A 19,960-nucleotide genomic window follows, 5' to 3' on the forward strand; every position below is an offset into this window, starting at 1 on the left:
CGAGGTGATTCAACCTTAAATCTTAAGTACTATATCTTTCATAAATTTGCCGTCTATTTACATAATAGGAATGATACGAATTTTTAATTAGTTATAACTTTAATAGACTACCGTTAAATTCCGAAAATAAGCCCCGGGCTTTATATTTTTCAAAGGCCCTTTTTGAGTGGCTTATTTTTGGAGGGGGCTTATATGACGGAGGGAAATTTGCGTTTCAAAATCGATTGGGCTAGCCCTATTCTTGGAAGGAAATTTACCGTTTTATTCGTTTAACTTTGTATTTGAGGGCAATTTCCAAGTACAAGCAACCGCCCCGCCCCCCCCCCCCCCCCCCCCCTTTCGGGAGGGCTTTTATTTGGAGGGGCGATTTAACGAGAGGTTTTTTGCGTTACGAGTTTGGGGTCTTATATTTGCAGGGGCTTATTTTCGGAATTTTACAGTAGCTAACTGGTTAAATTCAAATACAGCATGCTAAATAATGAAGAAAATGATTTCTCAGATACATATTCTGCTAAATATTAAAGTTCCAATGTTGAGAGATCAAACTTCGCACTTTAAGCATACTGGGCAGCGGTATTTATTACCAAGTCTTGATTTAACCTTGAAGTTTACTCATACAACGGCAATTCTTTTTTGATACAGTACCACACCTTTTTACAGGAACCATGCACGGTTATCGCGTTTATGTGGTAGCAAAGGGAGACTCACACAAATGAATGTCGAAATTTCTTTTAAGCCTCTATACTTTTCTGTACAAGCTCACTAAACTCTTTGCGGAAAGACCGGTTATTTGAATACTAAATAGCTAAAGCCGCTGGTTTTAGAGTCTTATATCGATGTCGTTTTTAATTTCTTACTGACGGGGAGAGTCAAACTATAGACTAAAGCTATTAAGTATATAGCTCTTTTTTTATCTTTGTCTTTTAAGCAGTACAAGCGGTTTGGTCGTCTTAAGTTGAATGATAGCTATATACAAACAATTGAGCCGTTTAAATAGAGATACTAAGAATTACAGACGTTATAGTGGATCGGTAAGTAGTTCTTCGAGTCCTCGGAGTCTATTGAAGATATCCTGAATTGTAACCATTTCGAAACCATTTGAATGAATTCAAATCTGCTGAGTAGTAGTGTCCTGAAGTTCCGGTTATAATGTTATAAGTACAAGGTGTACAAGGTGCCAGTCTTTACGACTGGGCATTAATTAATTTTAAACTAGACGAGACCGTGGCATGCAAGGGAATCCAGGACAGTCTTGGATTCTGCATTCCACGTCGTGTACTCCGGATTCCAGGTGCTGGATTCTAGTCTTTGTCACTGATACCTGGATTCTTTACTCCAGACTTAAGTGAGATTTCAGATACCTTTTGAGCTGTAATTGTAATTCCTGGATCCCAAAGCCTAGGATTTTGGATTCCATCAGCGAAAATATTTCCCGCATTCCGAAATCCGGATTCCCTTGCACTGAGGCGACCGTCTGGTAGGTTCTGGTACTGAGTTCTCACTCAATTTACCATGCTGTTCAGAATGGCCTGGAATGAAGATTCTGTTCTTCTCTGCTGGCACCCTTTTTGCATCAATGCTTCTTTCTGCCACCATTTTTTTTTATATTTATGCAAAAAAGTTGTCTTAATTCAGTAGAGTCCAAAATGACCATTCATTGTTATGCAAAAAGAAATGAATAACATTTTGGTTTAGTAAGCGTGATATGTTAGTTAGTTTGTTGTTTCTTTTGAATCAGGGAATGAAACCGCAGATATTATCGTTTAAAGTTCCTTTCAGGGCTTGAATGTTTTAGTTTTCGCAGCCACCAGTGAACGTCTACGAAGTCGACAAAAACTGAAAAAAGCGAACACTATCATGATAGTATTTCCTCGCACCCTGGGCGTGAAGAGTCTTTTTTGCATGCTATAAACCGCGTAATGTGAATCTCCAGGTACTTGAGGGGCAATTCTCCCTGGCGCAATACTTGGTAGTGAAACTCTTTCAGTGAGAAGTCCGATCCCAGTTCTTTTTCAGCTTGTTTTCTTAACCTTGCGAATGTCTCTTGTCCAATCATATAGCTCACTACAGTCCCAGGGGAGCTTTGGTACCGCGTGATGTCTTTGATGGCCAGGTCACTGTTGTCCCAAGCATATTCATCATAACGCACCATTGCCTCACGACGTGTCATACCGAAGTAATTCACACCAGTGTCTAAGACAGAACGCAACGCTGCGAGAATCTATGGTGAAAATTCATGAATAAGAGTTTTAATGCTATGTCATAAATGTAGCCTGCGAACGCAGTCGTATTTCTAGTCGTCGCTTCTCTCCACCCGAAAGGTAGCTAGTATAAATTCAATAGGCCATTTGCACGATGACGTCAGTTTACGTACGACCAGAATCCTTCAGGGTTTTTCCTTCTTTCGTTGTTTGAACCTCGCTGGGATTACCAAAGTTAATCATGAAAGATAAAACGAAAAGGATTCTGGTAGTAGTAGTAGTAAAATGACGCCAGTGTGCGTGTGAATGGCCTATTAACAACAACAATAACAACGACAAATAGCTAGGATTAAATTTCAATCTGGTTTTCTGTTTGCTTTCGTTCAAAAGCATTTTCTCATCTTATCATCAAGTTGTAGACAAAAAGAATTAAACCGACTTTTCTTTTAAGACTTTCATGAATTCAAATTTGTACTAACCCTTCAGGTTATCTTAACCCGGTATTGAATAACCCGACCCTGGTGAATGAGTAAACGTAATTTTTTACAAAAACTGTGTCGCACCTGATATTTCAACATGCCATATTTTTGTAATAACACTTGTTTATCCTGCGTGTTGGAGTAAGCATCTGTGTCTTCAACCATTAGTGGATATTCAACGTAGGTCGCCCAGCCCTCTGTGAATGAAGGCAGATAGTTTTCTTCAGAAATCCACGAAATAGCATCGCGGCAGGAATCACCGAAATTCTCGGAGAAGCCTTGGACCTGTAATTTGACAGATTTCAAGTCAGATCAGCTTACCCTATCTTCCCTAAACTTATGAAGGGGGACAAGCAAAGAAATTTGGCGACTGCGAGGGTTCTTCGCAGTTTCACCGTTTCTGGTGGATCTCCAACCTCTGATAATATACTCCTCTTTCTTAGGTGTCAAGAATGTCAGATGTGTATCCAAAATAATGGTAAGGTCACGGAAATTAAGACGGATTCCACCAGGAAACTGAATAATTTTAATTCTCAGAGGTCAAAAACCTTGTACCAGAATAATTTAAAGAATATTGCGTTCTTTTTTACATTTTTTTTAAGGCCTAAAGATGTAATTAGTCATCTGTAATAACACCAAGGAAAATTTCTCATGGGAGCAGAGAAAATGAATGTCAAATTTCACAAGAATTGTGAAAACACAGGTAAATATCTGAACGTTTCATGTGAAAGATGTAATTTTGTGAAATTTGACATTTATTTTCTCGGACTCAGTCCCATGAGGAATTTTCGTTAGTGTAATTACAGACGATTTATTACATCCTGAGGTCTTGAAAAATGTAAAAAGGAATGCAATATGTTTTAAATCTTTCTGGTACAAGATTTTTTGTCCACTGAAAATCAAAATTGCACAATTTCATGGTGGATTCCGTCTTAACTCTTCACTTAATTAACGGCGCGGAAACTAACATTTCAAGAAATAAACTCGAACTTTTGAAATTACCCGCACTTACCTCCAAATGGTGGCCTGGTAACTGTTCATGAGATACTGTGGTATATTGCGTGTACTTTGGTCCATGACTGTCCATAAAGAATGGCAATGTCTGATACGCGGATTTCACGCAACCAAAATTCACCTCGTAACCATGGAAACAAACATCCGGGTTGTATTCTCCTTTAACGGAGATGCCACATTTGGGCGTTGTCTTTTTAGGTCCAGTGTCGTAGAATAGTGATTTGATTTTAGGTTTTAGAAGCTTTGCAACCTGGGTAAAGATGACACCAGGCATTAGTTTGACTGATCAATGCATTTGACTATCCACCATTAAAATATCTCCCGTTCTTCTACAGTAGAACCTCGATTGAACGAAGTGCTAAGGAACTAGCCAAGGGAAATTTGTTCGTTATATTGAGGGTTCGTTATATCGAACACCTCCATTTAAAAGAATTTTCAAGGAAAAATACCGAAATGTACGTTATATCGAGATATAGTTAATAATCAATTTATAAAACTAGGAGATGGGCTCCTGATAAAACCCAGCATTTCCGGATTCGTGTCATGATTGGCCTGTTAAAAAGGCTGTTGTGGAAATTCCAAACGCACTTCCTGTAATTCGTTATAAAATGAAAAGTGATAGATTTTGAGGGTAAGAGTGTTCAAGGGAAAGTCAGTATGACGGCAAGTGGGAAAAAGAGAAGAAACAAAAGAAGAACGATAGAATTAATCATTAGTAGAGAATCAAATATAACAATACAAAAACATCTCCGAAAAAAATCTTGCTAACTTAAAATATAAGTATAAGCAAGAATTGACACCAAAATAAATAAACGTAATATTTCGGTTCTTATTTCAAGACCATTATCAAACGTGAAATACAAGATGGAAAAGCGCTGAACTTATAAAGAGAGCTAGCCAGAAAGGTGTGACTGAATATTAACAAACTAATAATTGTGGCAAGAACGCGGAGGAAAGTATAACAAAAATGCTGAGATTCAAATTAAACCTAAAGCTAAAACAATACAAGCTCTTTCTCTTTTAGAGAATCAAGTTCATCTTACTTCCTTCGTCGAGTTAACCCATCTCTCCAACGCTTTCCATCGTTCAGGGCAGTGGTTCAACGCTCCTAGTTTGTCATAGCACTTCATGTAAGCGTCCTCACCCGATTCATTTACCGGAAACGGTCCATCGTTAAAGAACATGTCACGTGAGGTTAGAGCTTGTTTGAATTTTACAACTGCAGTGTTATCTTCTTGTATTCCAGTGTATTGCCGGGCAATTTTCTTTGCCTGTGGTACACAAAAGGGAAAAATAAGTACTTACTCATCAAACAGTCAAATGTAAGTGGAAGTTTTAATTGCAGCCACATTCTCAACAGAGTGATGTTAACTAGTTGTCTTTAGAGATTTAGACAGAGCTTGATTTGACTGTTGGCTTGTAGATCTCTTGATGAAAGGATTTCTTCAATCACTAAAGAAAAGCTGGGGTAAAATTATTCCGGACGAGAAGAAATTAATAGAGATAAACCGTCCTTGGCTACCTTAAATCCGTACATCGTAATTTTTAGGGAGTTATTATAACTTCAAAAATGGAGTAAAAATTTTAGGTACGGGATAACCCCCTTTTGGGGGTTATTTTAACTCCTTATTTAACTCCGAATTTGGGGTCATTTTTACTCCTGAAAAAGAGTTCTTTTTACTCCCAGTCTGGAGTTAAAATTACTCCGAAATGGGGTTACTCGTACTCCTTACATGGGTTGTTTTTACTTTTTTGGAGTTAATTTAACTCTGAAAGTGGAGTAAAAATTTTAGGTACAGGATAACTCCTTTTTGGGGGTTATTTAAACTCCTCAATATCTGGGGTCACTTTTACTCCTGAAAAAGAGTTCTTTAAACTCCTTTTTGGAGTTAAAGTAACTCCACCAAAAATAACTCCACTGTAAGGAGTTAAATTAGCCCCACTAGAGGAGTTATTATAACTCCCTGAAAATTACGGTGTATCTTACTTTCCAGCCTTCCATTTTCAATTTCTCCCACCACAGTCTCTGACCCCCTTTCGGGAGTATCAAGGTCTACTTACAGGATATCTGTAAAATTCTACGACACACTTGGAATAAGACACGAAACTGAAATCAAAAACTGCAAAGTTATCCAAATTTGTTTTCTCTCCCAAATGTTGTGACCAGTTTGGGGAATGGGAAGGCTCCTTGAATGCTGGTTAGAGTCACAAGAGATGTTTTTTTCTTCAACAGGCAAAGTTTAATTTAGAAGAATACAAAATGATTTCATAATGATTTTGAAAATCATCAAAAAAAGGTAGTTCTCGAGTGATCAAATTGCGTTCTGTGCATTCCATTCATTCTTAGTGGAAGTGCAAAAGAATAGAGAAGAGAAGTTGTTACGTCACGTTGCCATGGTAGCAAAATTTCTGGATGACAACCAATCGAAAGCATGAATTCACCGCTGTTTCAAACCTTATCCATTCGATCTTATTCAATTTCATTTAATTTGTCAAATGTTGGCGAAATTTTCCGGGTTTGAATTCGAAACGACGGTATCTAAGTTTTGAAAAAGAAAAAGAAATTTTTTTGCTTTGTTCACCTACTTTACAAACCGGGCGCATGAGTCTAGGAAGTTTCATGTAGCAGGTCGTGCAACGACGACTAAGAAATGTAAAAAAAAAAATTAAAGTGATCCACGAGCAAAGATATTATTTTGCTAATCTAAACCTATTGTTTTTTTCTTCCCCTTCTCATTGCTGTAGCCGTCGTTGTTACTTAAGCTACCTATCGTTGTGATCCAAAAATTTTTGCTACCATGGTAACGTTACGTCACACTCCTCCTCTCTTTGCTGGCTACATACATGCGACGCATGCGCAATTTCAACCTGGAGATTACGATTGCGGGCTACTCTTGTCGCCCGCAATAATTCAAGTATAATAAAAGGATTAAAAACCTCAACTGGCAATTAGTAGGCAGTTGGTTGGCTATTTACAAGAGTGTCGGAGGATTTGAACTACCGGGACAACCGAGAACAAATCCAGCGAGTGGCCAGAGCCACGCTCCCATGTGTGTTTCTCTAACCTGCTCGAGTAGATCTTTCAGTTTTTTGTTACCCATTTGTCGAAGTTTTTCAGGTGATATAACTCCACTTGTAAAGAAAGACAACAGTTTGGTATAAGACTCAGTGGCATTTATGACGTCACCATTTGGCAATTTCCCACTCGTTGCACGGGCACGATCTGGGAAGCCGTTAATGTAAACAGACTTCAGCGGTAATTTTGCCATCCCGTCTGCTTCTTCATAACAGTACTTCAGATGTTCTGTTTCAAGGTATCTGTAACGAGACACAGACGGAGAAGTTATTACTGCATTAAATAACTCGGGTTATGAGCGTGGTGAGCGTTGTTCATTTTGTACATTTAGAGCCTGCTGGTTAAATGATGGCCGTTTCCTGGTTGTTAGAATAAATAACCAAGCTTACTAAGAATTACCAGAAAATACCCTGGTTAATCAGGCTTTTGCACATTCGTTACACAAGCCTGGTAAGCCTGGTTTGTCGAACCAAGCTTGTGCCTTAGTTTAATAAGGCTTTTGGTGCACGGGTGTGTTAGTCGTTGAAAAATTACAGTTGTCAGTTTTGGGAATTTTCGCAAGCACTGAAGTAGAAACCAAGACAAAGTAGATACTAGGCAACAATTTGAGTTGAAACGGAATTCTTTACCCACACCCGATGCTGGAATTTTAGCCATGCCAGACGATTTTAGTGAAAATGTGAAACATCGGGGTATTTGCTTCGGCATGATTACTCAGAAACATAGAGGATCGAGATCGTTATTATTGGCCTGGAAAACCACATGATTTCGTCCGCGCAAGATACGAGAGACCATTCATACTCGGCCGTGATCAGGGCTACCATCTACCCCCGATTTATAGGACCATTTTCCTCTCCATGTGAGGGAATCCAATACAGTCTTGGATTCTGGATTCCAAACCGTGGATTCCGGATTACAGGTACTAGATTAAAGTCTTTCTGGATTCTGAGTTCTACCCTTAGTGGGATTCTAGATTCCTTGAGCTGTACTCGGGATTTCCAAAGCCCAGGATCATGGCTTCCCTTACATGGCGCGACATTTTGCCGCCTCACCAAAACGAGGCTGCGAATAACAACAAATATCTAAGATGAAGGGATCCCGATGGGCCCGATAGCCCTGCGTAACTTTCAAGAAATTTTCGGTGTTGAAGAAATTTTTTCTGTTATACAGTCAAACCCCAGCTTCCTACTCAGGCGCTTCGTTTTTCGCATGGTAGAGTCGAGCGCGAAACGTGATTCACTGGTGATGAACCGCAAGGGACCATGGGAAGGGTACAGTTGTCTCCTTCCCGCCTTTTCTTGCGCGCACATTTTCATCGAGAGAGAGAGAGAGAGAGACGTCTGGGTACGAGGCAGGTCGTATCAAGCGGATTGAAATTAGAGAAAATGTCCCCAGGGACAAAGCAAACTGTCCTAATTAAGCGAGTGTACGTTAAGCAGGGTTTCACTGTACAGTGTCCCAACAGCGGACTCTTTTTTCCGTCAAGATCAGTTTTTTTTTTGATAATCGTAATGTCTGATTATCAAAGCGCTCACGAACCTCAAAAGTCTGTGCAGTGGTTCCCCCAGATAAAGCAATAAAAATCTTTTGAGGGAGGTGCGTACGCTCTCTTGTCGTCTCTCGTACCACGTGCTGTTCATGTCCTGGGTAATTTTGGCAGTGAAGCTGTCAGCAAGAATTGATATGGCTACCCCCTCGTTGAGAATACCTAAGAATAAAGAAAGGATATCATCATTTATGAAAAAACGGATTACAATTTCGATTCCATTGTCTATGACGAACCCCAAAATGCTACCGTACTATTTAATAGCCACGCTGCTATAAAAAGCGTTATTTTGCCAAGTCTGCTCAAGTCTCTCTTTTTTTTATTTTAAATATCAATCAAAATTATACTTCGCGAAATATTGAGAAACCCATCAAATCATGACAGTTCAAGCAGATTTCATCTACTGACTAAAAGGACGTTAGTAGAACCACCTTAACTGTACGGAGGATTATAGATATATCACAACAGGAGAGTGTAATGCTCAGTAATATAACGTTCATTTGAATGGTTAGGCTTAAGTACGTCAACGACAAACTCCAAAGTTAAAACTACCTTGTACTGCGTCAGCACCACAGGAAAGTACTGCTCGGTAGCTTTCTGCTTTGCTGAGCTACTACTAGGCTATATGTTATAGCTCACCAGTAGTGATAAGCGCCGACTTTTGGCAGAAAAAAAGGATTAAAGTCTAGCTTTAATTAGCTAAAGTTGTTTTGTCTCGATATTTTTGACCAACTAGTTGGATTTTACTAATTAAAAACAATTATTATTCATTCAAAATATTTCCCCAATTCTGACACGCATAATTCACCATAACCAGTTACTGATGACCAAATTTGGAAGAATTTTGTGTTTAACGAGGAAATTACGTCAAAAATGCAGCCTTCTACAAGTTAATGCACCGTTAACCGAGAAGACCTGGGGACGAGGTTGAGTTGTTTTTGTTGTGAAAACACTTCACTCGTTTCAAGAGTAAAAACTACGCTGGAACTAGGCGAACTAATGGCTAAAAACATAGCAAAAACAGCAAGAAGACAACTCGGAGGGCGACATCTGCTATTTGGAGAATATTTGCGGAGCTGGACAAACCTACACGTACACTATCGAAGATAAACTTAACAGGTAAGCATGTTTTAGCTATGTTTTTAAACTAGGAATTATTTTGAATGAATAATAAAGCAATTAATGAATTCGGCTTTTGTAGGATATGAAGAATTAAACAGATCTCGGAGGATGTTATCCACCTCGGCCTTCGGCCTCCGTGGATAACACCCTCCTCGATCTGCTTAATTCCTCATATCCTACTCAGCCTCATAGATTAATTGGTAATTATTCCTCTTGCCCTCATGGCCTCTGAGTCAGGCCTCGTGGGCTATTGACTCAGAGCCCATTCGCGCTCGAGGAATAATAATTGTTAAATAAGCAAAAATACATCTGATTAATAGCTTTCAATAGATGGGAATGATCGAACTAGATGACTCCGATCGATCCAAAGACTAAAAAGTAGTTGGAAATATTGGCGTTACATTGGTGTGTCCCTTATTAAAATTCTGAGTGAATAATAGTTAAAGGAGTGAGATAAAAATTGCCTCCCACACTTACCTGAAGCATTGTTGACTGCCACATCGTAATACCTTCTCTTTAGAGCGTTGATACCGGCCTTACAAGATCTCACGGATCGAACCATGCCAGTGGCCACGCCCAATTTCAGATTCTCAATATACTGTGAAATAGTATCATTATGCTTTTTCAGAAGTTCTTCAATTGCTTCCATTTCAGCGAGGTTTTTTGGCTGAAACCTTAAAATCACTTTCTCTAAGTTTGTTAGAATGTCACATATCGGTTGCCAGCAGTATAAATTCGGCTCAAACATCCAGTCACCAGCGTAATAATCTCGTTGGTAAGGACCCCAGTCGAAAGAATTCCTCAACAAGAACTGCGCTAAATACATTCCCTTGTTTTCGCGCATAGTTAATAACGACCCATTCGCCTTCCCGAGTATTACCTCCAGCCTGTCGTAAAGCTTTCGGACCTGGTCGGTGAAGTTCTTGATGGCGTTCGGGTGAGGATCGTAAGGCCTGTAATGTTTACGAACTTCGTCTGTTGTGACATCGGTCTTAAAACCGATTTTTTCCGGCATCAACTCGTAGTATCTCCGTTCAAGCTCGTTAAGAAATGAGCCCAAGCCAATGCGTTTTGCTCCCTTTGAAAGGGAACAGCTGGATGACTGCTGGCCATTTGTCTCAACAGTACCTTTTGATTTGTTTACAGTCAACAAAATTATAAGAACAATAACTAATGCTAACAGAAGAATAATAACGGTCACAATGGCCAAAACAAGTCTGGGGTTAGCACACCAGGTTCCTGTTGTTGATTTTTCTTTGCCAAATTTTCCTGGCAAAAACGCTACCGTAGAATCACTCATCGGAAAACCAAGTCTACCATTTTCAGATGGTGAAGTGGATTTCGTTAGTTGTGACGTCATCTGAAACGATTGTGAAAAAAATATGTTAATAAAAAACAAACAAACAAACAAACTACAACAACAACAACAACAAAACCCGGGGGGTACTCCTTATAATGGCCTATACAGGGAGGCTCCGCCCGAAAGGGGTACCTTTTTCAGGCTTCCGGTATAAGAAACGGTAGGGTTTTTACTCGCTGAAGCATACGAAAGCTTGGGGAAATCTGTTATTTGGGTATGTGAAAGGGCCCAGGGGGCTAGCAGATGAGTTTTATGGCTTTATAAAGTCGAGAAAACGTTCTATTTTTGTGATTGATTGCTATTTAAACGACAGTGCATTTAGAGCAGTTAAAAGGGATGCAAAGTTCTGATCAAGGTATGTGAAAGGGGTACCATTTGTCAATAGAAGGTAGATGAAATGGGTACCTTTTTCGCGAAAAATGGTATATAAAAGGGTAAGGGGTTGGACCTCGGGGCGGATCCTCCCAGTATAAAAATTTGTTGAGTACCCCCCGGGGCAACAAACTTATTACTGGGCTGCCTGTAGCACAGCACAGCGTTTTACAATATGTACAAGAAAATAAATAAATATATATATATATATATATATATATATATATATATATATATACAATAAATGCACAGAAATAATAATAGTAATAAGAATATAAAATTTACAAATTAAAAGCTTTCTTAAAAAGATTAGTCTTCAACTGTACTTTAAAAGAGTCAATGTTCCTACAGTTTCTAAGGCTAGATGGCAAAGCATTCCATACTGTTGGTCCAGCATGGAAAAAGGCTCGATCGCCAGAAGTCTTCCGTGTCACCTTAGGGATTACAAGCAATGTTTCAGAATCAGATCGCAGGCTGTATCTAGTTCTAGGCTTTACAACAAGTAGTTCAGATAAATATTGTGAGGCCAGGCCGTTCAACGTTTTAAAAACTAAAAGCGCAATCTTAAATTCTACTCTAAATTTCACTGGCAACCAATGAAGTTCCCTAAGTACCGGAGTAATATGGGTAAACTTAGGAATTAAGCATGTAACCCGAGCCGCCGCATTAAGAACTTTTTGAAGTCGGTCATATTGATATTGCGGAAGTTTATACAAAAGAGCGTTGCAATAATATAAATGTGATGTAACAAACGCATGAATTAAACACTTTGTTGATTCTGCAGACAGATATTTCCTAATTTGCCTAATATTATAAAGCCCCCTAAATGGCTAATACTATATGAGTATTCATAGACATATGGTTATCAAACCATGTGCCAAGATTTCTAACATACACTTAAGGGGTTGAATGTCACAGTCACCAACTTTAATTGAAGCTATGGTAACCTTAGATAACTACTGGGACGAACCGATGATTAGTTTTAAGCAAAAATAGGGTTTATTTTACAACTTCAATCCTCACAGCACAATGACTCGCTCACACACTACACGAAATCGTGACTTTCTTGAATCTATAAGCTTTTAGTTTTTAATCCGATCTGTACGTCGGGGCAAGTTCTGTGTTGCTATTTGTTGTTAATTTAATTGAATACTTCAAATGTTTAACCCCGCAATCAGTAAAATCTGACAAACGAGGGAAACTATTAATAACAAAGTTTAAAATATAAAGGCATAAAATCACGCCATCTCACAACCACACTACACTCTTAAATTGTTTCATAATACCTGGTCGCAAAAATTAGTTTCCTAGAAACAGAAAAATATGCGCAATCCCTAAAAATAAATCCCGGCAAAAAATTCGCGCCACACGGTACACCCACCTAGCTTGTTTTGTATCGAGCATCAATTATAATTATCATGTATTTAATATAGCTTTAGTTCAAACAGTTTAATGAGACCCGTGGGTTTGGGTGGTGTCCGGCACGGGAATGCCGGCTTAGCAGGGTTACTTCTTCCTTTCATACACTGTCAGCTGTCTGTTGTGGTAAACTTCTCGTTTTCATACAATACATAATTTCTATCTAGTCTAGGTTTTATGGCAGCCCAGTATACACCTTCTGGTGTGCATTTCTAGTTAAATAAAAACCGAACCCCGAGTACGGATTGCCGTGGTCTTATCGACAGCGGTATCGTATCTTGGCCTGTTTTTGGATGGAAGGAGTCGCGTTAACATTTCGGGTCTCGGAATAATGGAAGGTGTTGATGATTTATGAGATGTGACCTTTTAGATCGTTCTTGTCGCTAAAAGCTCCCAAGACTTTCGAGGAACGGAGTCCGTGAATCAAGTCAGTCACTTCTCTCATATCCTGTGACGAAAAACTGCTTTTGATGACGATACGAAAAGGTTGAGTTAACGACTAGATCGTAAGTTATTTGCCCATTCTCTCAACCATTACGAAATTCAGTCCAAGTTTGGCTGCAGCACAAATTGAGCACATCAAGAAACCATATAATACTTCCAATGGATCTGGTAAGTTTAAACCCAAATTCCTGTGATAGGGCAGTGATCGAATCGAATTCAACAACAAAGCAAAATCTCAATTCATGTCGCGAATATCTGAAGGCAATTTACACTACTTTGAAAGTACCAACAAGAAATACTAAGCATAACACTCTGCGATTTCGTCCACGCACTAGAACCGGAAGTACGTATTATTTCAGTAGTCTAAAATTGATTCCGCGGAAAAGTACGGCTGGCGAATTTAGACTGATCATCTCAAGTACTCACCGTGCAGCACCGATATAAAAAAGCGAACAGTTGTAAATTGGACTTCAAAGACCCATAGAGTAGTGTAGGAGGTGTAATTGGAATCAAACAACAGTGTCGAATTTGTCGCATACTTCTTTCTGTGCGGTATACTCAAGTAGTTAACCCTCTTCTTTCAATGTCAAGTATGGAGATAATTCAAAGTTCTAACTATCGAGTCTTGTTCCAGCAAGGTTATCATACATGGAGTACTTTGCATGCTGCCATTTACTTTTAATACAATCAATTCCCGTTTTACATCGTAATTTTATAGGGAGTTATTATAACTCCAAAAATGGAGGAAAAATTTTAGGTACAGGATAACCTCTTTTTGGGGGTTACTTTAACTCCTAATTTAACTTCGAATTTGGGGTCAACTTTACTCCTGAAAAGGAGTTCTTTTTACTCACAGTCTGAAGTTAAAATACTGAACTCCGAAACGGGGTTATTTTTACTCCTTACACGGGTTTTTTCTACTCTTTTTAAAGTTAATTTAACTCTGAAAGTGGAGTAAAAATTTTAGGTACAGGATAACTCCTTTTTTAGGGGTTATTTTAACTCCTCGATATCTGGGGTCACTTTTACTCCTGAAAAAGAGTTCTTTAAACTCCTTTTCGGAGTTAAAATAACTCCACTGTAAGAAGTTAAATTAACCCCACTAGAGGAGTTATTATAACTCCATGAAAATTACTGTGTACGGACAGTGCCCCGCTTAATACGGAATACCTCGTTCTCCAAGGACAAAGCGCGCGAACTGTTCGTAATGAAGAAAGCCCTTACATTTCCTCTAAATTCAACCCGCTTAATACGGACACCCCCTACCGTTAATGCGGACACTATCTATGGACCCCTCAATGTCCGTATTAACGGGGTTTGACAAGGTTAAATAGTTGCGATAAGCATTAAAGTGAAAAAGCGACAAAAATCCACTTGTTATTCTTCTTTCAATGCCTCTTTTATACATTCTGCTGAACTCGAGGATCCTCAAGGGTTAAGAAATTCACTGCTATGACAGTCTTACTTTTTTTCGTTTGAAAATTTGAGTGAAATAATGGTTCTGCACATCTATGAATTGTAATTTAGACTCTTTTAGAAGATCGTTAACTTTGTTAGTTGAAAAAGTATAATACTACGCACAAGCAATGAAAACAAAACTGAACTTACGTAACTGACTTGTGACCTTGGCAAGAACAACTTGGACGGTAAAATCGAGCTATTGGCTATACAGTATTTCCGCAATGCCTTACGTTTTTCACTAAGATCTTGAGATAACGAATAGTCATGCCCACATTATCAGCAATCTTGGTAGCACGCGAAACTCAGCTATTGATTGCAACACGCAGCGACCCGGCTCTCAACAGTGACACGTTGAGAGTCTATATACGGACTCAAACGTCAACGTAACCTCAGTTACGCATGACAAAAAATACCACAGGAAAGTTGTTCTGCTCAGTAGCCTTCATCTGAATGGTAACACTTCAGAATGTCATCCACAAACAAAAAGATAGAACCACCTTGTACAGTGCTCAAATGAAAGCTACTGAGCAGTACTTTCCTGTGGTACTGTTTATCAATGATAAACATTACCACAGGAAAGTACTGCTCAGTGGCTTTCATTTGAATGGTCCTAACACCTTAGGATTTCATCCACAGATTAAAGACGTTAGAGCGCCTTTTACAGCATAATAAACAGTAAAACAGAAAAGTACTGCTCATTAGTTTTCATTTGAATAGTAACACTTTATGATTTCATCCATAGCAGAGCCGTAGCTAGCGGAGGGGTAAGGGGGGCAGCTGCCCCCCTTGGACCTGTTGGGATAGACACATCAAGTCTGTGGATGGATTTGTTTTCTTTAGACTCACTTATTTTGATTATAGTGGTCGACATATCTCATGACAAGTGCTGAAAATAGCGTTTCGAAGCCTCCATATTTAAAATTTTCTGGGGGAGGATACAACCAGACCCCACTACGAGGTTCGTACCTTCGGCACTCGCGGTAATGCCCCCTTCCCCCCCTCCCCCGCCCCCCGTTACAAAAAACGTAGCTACGGCCCTGCACAGATTAAAGAAATTAGAACCACCTTGTACAGCATCATAAACTGCACCACAAAAAAAACTGAGTCAACATTTTCAATAATGAGAGAGCCTTTCTTTTGACGCGTTGTTTGTTCTGTTAAGCTTGGTGAGGAATTTCCAGGGTCAAGGATATGCAGCAAGAAAGGACCCACGCTTTATCACGTACTCTTATTTACACACTAAATAAGCACATTTTTAAAAAACGTCATCGATTTTGAGAATTAAGAAAGATGATCATCGTTAATTGCTAGTTCAATATTTTTAACTTGTGTGTGGCCCACTCGAGTTCTTTTCCAAAAAAAGATTGAAAAATTTTCAAAATTACTCCTCAGAAAATTGAAGAGTTCATTTCCTTTAAACTTTTGGATTTTGGTCAAAAATCAATACTATGAACTGCAACAATTCTTTAGCTGCTTGCCGTTTTTACGATGAAAATGAAATATTTTGATGACAAATTGTGCTTTCAACGAGCTTATATATTTCTAGTCAAATCTTCGTATCGGATATATTTAGAAACAAAAGTATTGAAACGCGTTTAATTTGAAGGACATAGTTTTCCCTGTTTTATGCTAATTTATAATTAGTTGCAAAGTTTCACTCAGGGTTTCACTTGATATGGCTTAAAACGGTGACGACTTTTTCATTTCTGAACTCAAAAGTTCTTTCTCTAAAAAGGAAGAATATCTATTCTTAATTTTTTTCGTGCCATTTAAAATGAAAGTAGCCTTGTTTTCCACTAACAAAAATATATAGATACAATAAAAGATAAAATCCAATCTAATCAATATTACAGTCTCGGACCATCTGTTGAAAAAAAGGAAACCACATTAAATAATTCAGCAGATCTTTTCCGTCCACTCAAAATTTTAATCAACAAAACTCGTTTAAATTTCTCTAGGCGATGTAAATGGACTTTGTTATAACATGGCACGAATGCGATAATTTTTAACAAATATAACAGCGCCCGGACGGAAGCGCTTCGACAAACTTGGTTTTATCAAAATAAATCGGTCCTTGTGACATCTTCAATCGGCTTTGTTAACTCAATGTGTAATGAGTCAGGCTTTAAGGGAAAGCGTCGAAAGTAGTCAATTTTCTTAACGATCCGAAATGCAATTCCACCCAATGGTGCTGAATGATTCTAGTTCATATTTTAATGGTTCGTGGAATTTACACAGCGGCATTTTTTAAAGGTCTGTCTGGTATTAGCTTATCGATTTGTTTTGACATGGGATGTTGACATTTTTGTCAAACGAGAGCCAAGTATCAGCAATTCTGAGCTGTGTAGAGTTTGCTTGGACAGAAACTTAGTCTTCTTCTTTGGGAGTTGCATTACAGAGCTCATCCGCTTATGTAATGACCGCGATGAAAAAACGAGCAAAGCCTCTCTCAACCAGAACTTAAGTCGTCAGGGCTAATACAATATGTCATGAGGATTTAAGTTTAACCGATGCAGAGGAAACACTTAATTCTTAAATGAAATTTCTTACAGCTCGCCATTTTGCACCGTTAGCATTAAGACAACAGTTTTTACGCTAAGTTCTATCTTTACAAGGTGACTTTATAGCCCTCGTATGGTAGACCTGGCCCTTTCTTCTTAGACTGCGGACGAATTTTGCAGAATAAACATTGTTTGCAGTTGCTACTAATGCTGACGCACTTTGCTACAATAGCTATTCAATGTTTTCAAAAATTATATAAATATTTTGGTCAGACTTGTCATGGGCAACTGTTGTTAAAGAAAACAGTTTTGCGGCCTTTAATTTTTTGGAGAAAAAACAATAACAAACCCAGCTCACCTTTTCCGCGCTTCTTTCCAACCTGACTACAGACGAATGTGAGGTGTCAAAAATATCCAAAAGAGCAAAAACGCTCGTTTTTCAGCCAAAAATGTCGGCTAGCGCTGCTAAGTTACCCGTCCGTTCAGTCGAGGCTGTTCTAGAATGTCTGGCTTCTCCGTCGCTATGAGGGACAGTCGTTGGAGAGTTTCTTCTCCGAGCTTTGAAACAGCAAGCGTCCCTGTGTGCAGCAATGATTGATTTAAAATGGAGTTAACACAGAGCATTTATGCAAATGGTTTTTTATGTACACCTATTATCATATGTGTAATTATTTACTGTAATGTGGAGGTTGGAAGTATTTTTGTTTCAAGGCTCGCCAAATTAGTGTTGCCCGTCTGCCAAGAGATAAATTTGGTTGACTTAAAGAATATTTATATCAGCTCCTAACCGATTCATGTTCATTTTTATTTGGATCCTGAATGAAAACAAGAGCTAACTCGCAAGCATCAATCTTTCTTTTTTTTTTTCTTACTATCAGCTACTTTGGCAATTTTTATCAGATAAACTTAAAGTTCGCGGCTGACCTCAATACCGCGTTTTTTGACAACCATACTGCTTATTTAATTTGTTTTATATCAATATTATGTGGCTTATTTTGTCTTCTAAACTGAGTTTTTTTTTGCTAAATGACATTAAAAAGTGCAATATGTTTTTAGTTGATCACGCAATCGAAGATGAACTTTTGTCTCAGAGAACATGTTTGGTGTTATTCACTCGAGTTGCGATAAGTGTGGGATATTTGTGGAATTAAATCCACCTAGAAGATGACCAGCCTATAGAATTCGAATCTTGAGCACATTTGAGTCAAAATAGTCAGCTAACAAAGAGAACGAGCATCAATTGGTCGGGTTTTGCGAAGGAATTAAGTTTTAACAAAAAAGCCTACAATAAGATGTTAATGCAAATTATGTGTTGTTTACACAAATTGAGGTCTATTACTGGTTAGAAGGGAACAAGCCTCGGAACTTTGGGCATTTCTCAGTTTGTTCCCATCTATTTCATTTACAGAGATCGGATTGTTGAGATAACGACATGGCTTGCTCAAATGTTTATCTCAAGTAAACAATTACTTTTTCAAAGTACCTACCGTGAGTTTGTTACAATCGGTAACAGAGTCAACTTCTCAGTTCCGCGCGTGTTTACAAAAAAGCGACCCATATGGAAATGTATTTTGCCTGATGGAGGACTCTAGAACGCTTCATCATGAGATGATCACACTCTATACAAGCCCTGAGGCCCAAATCAGCGGTTGTGTCGAGTTATCGTGTCGTGTTTCAATTTTGCGTCGGAGAAAAACATTTGTGACGTCACGATAGGCAATTTTACACTGATTTCATCTCGATGCAGTCACTTGAATGTTTTATCTGCTAGCACATACGAAATTACCTTTTTAAATAGCGTTTCAGCTCGGTTATCGTGCTGGTAAAATTCAAACTGGCTTAATGTTATCGTAACGAAAAGAACGCAAAATCCTGGCAAATGAGACCGACGGAGCAGCTGTTACTGAAAGAATGATATATGGAAATTAATAAATCGAAGAAGTGGGAAGATTTTTTTCTAGTTAAAAAGACGAATTCAGTTGCCTGGAAAAAGGCATGCCGCAATATTTTGATGTTTTGCACGTTTAGAAATAAGATCGACTTCCAGAACTGATTTTTTAATACATAGCTTACGAAAGCTGGCGTTTAACAAAAAAAAAACTGCAAATAATGAAAAAAAAAAAAGATATCAATAATAACGTTAATAATGTAAAAAAGGCGGATGGAGTTCATGAGCGAAGCATGGAACTACGTTTCAACTCTAGCAAAAATATTTCTCTAGCGTATCTCCCGTCGTTACCTAGAGTCTTCCTAAATGACGGAAGTTTTAAAAATCTGTCCATGAATAATAAAAAGACTACTATTTTGCATAAACTATGTGACAGCTACATTCGCCTCAACTTCGGTCGCCGCTTTTCAGGCAGAAATTACGGTCTTTTGTGCAAGTGAATAATCTAGTGTTCTTGTAGAGAGAATTTCTAGCTTACCCAGATTTATAACTTTCATATACAAAAAGAAAGAAAAGTTTGTTTTTGCCAAATATTATGAACTGAGGATCCAACTTAAGAAATGTGAAGAAATAATGACGCTACGTTTTTTTTTGCGATTAAGTTGAATTTTAAACGTATTGAACAGTATTTAAGTGTATTTTAGGCATAATACTCACATACTGCCTTCCTTTTGTTATGAACGAAGAATGAGCCAGGGAAGACAATCCCTTAATCGTAAAGCCCTTTGATGTTTGATGTTGTTTTAAATTTTGCTGACGCAAAGTCTGAGATGATTTGTCACCATTCTATACCCCTTAGCAAGCATTGGACAATACTAAAAGCCTCCTCTCCTATGAACAGGTCGGGCTTAATTCTTAGGAAGAATTATAGCAAAACAAAAGTAAGCTTTGACATTTGATATACTATGTTTAGTCTGTTTACGAACCTTTTAGTTACATGATATTGATGACACCCCCACCCCACCCTTCAAAGAACACTCCAGTAGGAGAGGCTACACAGTCCTTGGAAACGCGGGT

General features: G+C 38.5%; 1 protein-coding gene across 4 annotated transcripts; it reads right to left on the reverse strand.

Annotated features, from left to right (window-relative positions):
* Positions 1 to 389: 389 nt before the first annotated feature.
* Positions 390 to 19,837, reverse strand: LOC140923250 (uncharacterized). 4 transcript variants are annotated; one of them, XM_073373334.1, is made up of 9 exons: positions 19,601 to 19,837; positions 17,354 to 17,573; positions 9,916 to 10,798; positions 8,310 to 8,478; positions 6,760 to 7,012; positions 4,738 to 4,965; positions 3,693 to 3,944; positions 2,765 to 2,965; positions 390 to 2,221 (listed from the first exon to the last, which is right to left on the reverse strand). In XM_073373334.1, the coding sequence occupies exons 3-9, from the start codon at positions 10,796 to 10,798 to the stop codon at positions 1,856 to 1,858; spliced, it is 2,352 nt and encodes a 783-aa protein (XP_073229435.1). In that variant the 5' UTR covers positions 17,354 to 17,573; positions 19,601 to 19,837; the 3' UTR covers positions 390 to 1,855. The 4 variants fall into 4 exon arrangements, with proteins under 4 accessions (XP_073229435.1, XP_073229436.1, XP_073229437.1 ...); XM_073373335.1 differs by lacking the exon at positions 19,601 to 19,837 and adding an exon at positions 18,483 to 18,676; XM_073373336.1 differs by lacking the exons at positions 17,354 to 17,573; positions 19,601 to 19,837 and adding an exon at positions 18,483 to 18,676.
* Between the last annotated feature and the right edge of the window lie 123 nt (positions 19,838 to 19,960).

The sequence above is a fragment of the Porites lutea genome, chromosome 13 (assembly GCF_958299795.1).
Source record: "Porites lutea chromosome 13, jaPorLute2.1, whole genome shotgun sequence".
In the NCBI taxonomy this organism is placed as follows: Eukaryota; Metazoa; Cnidaria; class Anthozoa; order Scleractinia; family Poritidae; genus Porites; species Porites lutea.